Here is a 3814-nt window from a genome sequence, read left to right as displayed (position 1 = left end):
ATAATAATAATAATTATTATTATTATTATTATTATTATTATTATTATTATTATTATTATAAATTATATTTACTAAATTAAATTATAACTCAGCAGGTGAATTATTTTACATTCAAAATAACATTTAGTTGTTCTTCTAATGCCTGGAAATAAATTAAAACAATTGATATAAAAAAAAACCAACAACCTAAAAGAGACTTTAATCATGAAAGACTGAGCTATTAATGGTGACTGAGCTGAAACTGTAGGGGGCGCTGCTGATCTGGTGCCTTCTTCTGTTCCATGTAAAGAAGAAGAGGAGAAGTTCCTCCATGGAAACGGGGGACGCTAGTCTGCTGTCGGTGTTAGTAAATAGTGAAAGCAGTAATAAACGTGTGATTTGGTCAGAAGAACTCTGAAATGTTAAACAATAATATTTGAGGAAGAAGCTGAAGAAAGCAGAATGCGCTCGAAACGAGCTAATATCGAGCTAGCTAGTAGCTAGCCGAGAACTTTGCTTCAATAACGGAAAACGAAACGTTCCAGTGATCAATAGAAACAGCTCAGACGGTTGTTGAGAACCAGGCGGAAGATGTGGAAGGTAACGGGTCGGAGTTCGGCTCTGGACCGAGCCCAGGCGCTGCTTTGCGCCAAGAGGAGCAGCAGAGGAGGAGACCCTCCGACCGCAACACAGGTACCGGTTCACTGTCCTCTTTGAAACCTGGTAAAGATACACAGAGATATATGCATATTGGAGAGATTAGAGATGCAAAGGGGGATCTGGGAAAGAGCTGAGACACCAGCCATGGTGTTAAATAACAACCTCATTCACTTTACACTTCTATGAAGGATTTTAGAAAGTAACACTGCTCTTAGAAAACTCCAGTTTCCCCAGTTACAGACTGGAAAAGAAGATTCTAATATAGTCAACTTCCATTTTTAAATTGCGCCAATTCACAACACAACAGTTCAACCAGATCATACAGTCAGGTTGGTTCCAAGTGCTCTAAGAAAATACAGTTGATTGCATCGACTCATTTACTCCACAGCAATCCCTACCACCAAGCATGCATGTAACGATAGTGGAGAGGAAAACTCCCTTTGAACTGGAAGAAACCTCTAGCAGAACCAGACTCAGTGAGAGCGGCCATCTGCCGAGGCTGACTAGGGTTCAAGGAGACAGAAGCAGACATAGAAAAAGAAGTATAGATACAAATGTAACTGTCAACTGGCTCCAAAGGCGGCCTCATCCAGGAAACACACAGCCAGGCAGACAAAGTCCGAACCAGCTCCCATGTCAGAGGATGAGAGAGAACACATACAGTTAGTCACAGTCAGAGAAACAGGAATACACTGAAAAACAGGCCAAGCTCCAACATCTATAAGCAAAGGTGTTGATGGCAGCAGAACAGATGATATTTCTCTCAGAGAGATCAAATAGTTAGAGGTTGAACTAACTGATTCTGCAGAATGGGAGAATAGAAATAGAATGAAGCAGAATGATGGAAAGGGGTCCCTGTGTCCTCCAGCAGTCTAACCCTATAGCAGCATAACTAGCTCAGGATAACCTGAGACACTCTAACTATAAGCTTTATCGAAAGGAAAATGTTAAGCTTAGCCTTGCATGTATGTATATATATATATATATATATATATATATATATATATATATATATATATATATATATATATAAATAGTTATATAAGTAGATTAATCTATTAGTAAAATAATGGATAGGTGCAGGCCTACAGAGATGTTGTTTGAACATTCAGTACTTCAGTGTGAAATAGACTGAGAGCATGGGGCGCTAAGCTCTGAATGGAAGTAAATGTTTTAAGGAAAGTTATCCGTGCCACTGTGTGTAATCAGATTGGAAATTAAAATTAAAACTTGTAAAAATCCTCAACAAGGTAATGTTGTATTGAGGACTTCCATGGAGGCTGACCTTTACCACCTAGAAAATGATAAAAGGAGTGCGCTCCAAGTTCTCCTGATGGTGTTGTTAGCAGGACAGCTTCAGCTGAATGAACGTGTTTGAAGATGCAGAAAATGGAAGCCTCTGCTTTAAACTGGAGGTCATCTTAAAATGTTATTTGCAACTGCTTTGTGTCAGAGTGGAGCACATAAACACAGCCGTTGATGTTTTCCTTCTGTTCAGGGCGGCTCCTTCAAACCTCCATCTGATCATCCAAACATCCAGACTCTCATGTCTGACCTGAGTGACCTGTCCATGGAGAGCTCTGCCTCTTCTGCTGAAGCTGCCAGAAACACTCAAGAGGACCCTGAGAGGAAGGGAGGTCCCACCGAGGTGATTCACTGTGACATCATCATTAATCACATTATGCTCTATCATATTTACATGTGTATCAATTATTGAAATATATAGTATTAGCTGAAATATTAAGAAAAAAAATGAACCTGGGAGGAGCTCGGAGTGAAGTCGTTGCTCCTCCACGTCGAAAGGAGCCAGTTTTAGTGGCTAAGGCATCTGATGCCTCCTGGTCGTCTCCATCGGGAGGTGTTCCAGGCATGTCCTATTGGGAGGAGGCCTCGTGGAAGGCCCAGGACACGCTGAGCTGGCCTTGTGTTGCCCAGAGCAGCTGGAGGAGGTGTGTGTGGATTGGGAAGTCTGGGTATCTCTGCTTAGATTGCTGCCTCTGCGACCCAGCCCCAGATAAAGCGGAAGAAAATCGAATAGAATGGACCTATAATAAATATTAAAGTAGAATTGCTTAATTTTCATTATACATTACAGGATAAAAATAAGTTCTGTGAAAAGTTCATAAAACATTTTAAAAATCACTGACCTGAATGATAAACTAAAACATTATATAATAGAAAAAACAATAAAAGAAATTAGTAAAAAACGATAAAACAGATAATATTAAAAGAAAACTGACAATTGAATAGTAGGAATACAAAAAACAACAGGGAAGCATCTGGATCGGTTATATTTTCCTTTATTTATTTATTGGAGTTTCTAGGAACTTTTGTTATCCTGGGGAATGCATTCACTGTCACACTGGAGCATTTTTTAGGCTACTAGCCTTAGAATTCATGGGATACACGTTGCAAGGACGCGGTCTACCTGGACTGGGTCCTTCAAAGTCAGTGAAAATAGGGAGACTGGAAGAGTTTTGGCTGTGAATTCAAATAGGTCTAGCCTTCCGTGGCGTTCACCGCCGTACGCTCTGTTGCTTAGAAACCGTGAGAGTTAAAACACAAAGCAGGAAAATAATGAATACCAAACTTTTCAAAACTGTTTCATTGTTTTTTTTGTTAGTTTTTTTATTGGAAAGTGAACAAAGACTACACTTATGAGAATCCAGGGTGGAATCAAGGTGACAACCACTGGGAGCAGGAACAAATAAAAGCAAATGTAAATATAAACAAGGGGGTAGAAGGATGTAAGTAAATCTAAACAATTTTTTGATAAAGTATATATCTGCAAAATCTCTAATATTCAACAACAAAAAATACGTAGTTAAGCAAATTTTGCAAAATAGCAATCAAAAAATAAAAATCATCAGATTTATAGTCCCCACCCTGCAGATATATTAGAATCTGTCCTTAAATTACAGCCAAACCCATTTACACAGTAACAGATTAAAACCTTTAGATAAATCAAACATTACCGCCACATATCTGACTCTATAACCATTAAAACAACTATTTTCATTCATTTGAGACGGAACTATTCACAGACTGGATTATAATAAACTGAACTTCCAATTTTCACCAGTGTTCGGTGCCAAGTAACTGTTGGGAGCTGGAGAAGTTCCATCTCTCTCCAGCAGAGTCCGCCATGGATCCTCCTGAGCTGAGCCTTCGACAC

The 3814-nt window shown here is 39.2% G+C and overlaps 1 protein-coding gene across 2 annotated transcripts in view; it reads left to right on the top strand.

The window, feature by feature from the left end:
* The first annotated feature begins 296 nt into the window (after positions 1 to 296).
* LOC107091705 (chromosome unknown open reading frame, human C19orf44) overlaps positions 297 to 3814 on the top strand; it is a 12545-nt gene continuing 9027 nt past the window's right edge. For both annotated transcript variants that reach the window (XM_015385790.1, XM_015385789.1), the window contains exons 1-2: positions 297 to 672; positions 2138 to 2287. In XM_015385790.1, coding sequence (XP_015241276.1) covers positions 571 to 672; positions 2138 to 2287 — 252 coding nt within the window. In that variant the 5' untranslated portion in view covers positions 297 to 570. The remainder of the gene's footprint in view (positions 673 to 2137; positions 2288 to 3814) is intronic.

This window comes from Cyprinodon variegatus, unplaced genomic scaffold, assembly GCF_000732505.1.
Source record: "Cyprinodon variegatus isolate N-32 unplaced genomic scaffold, C_variegatus-1.0 Scaffold348, whole genome shotgun sequence".
Taxonomy (NCBI): domain Eukaryota; kingdom Metazoa; phylum Chordata; class Actinopteri; order Cyprinodontiformes; family Cyprinodontidae; genus Cyprinodon; species Cyprinodon variegatus.
Note: the sequence above shows the minus strand (reverse complement) of the source record. Positions and strands in the feature narration are given on the sequence as shown.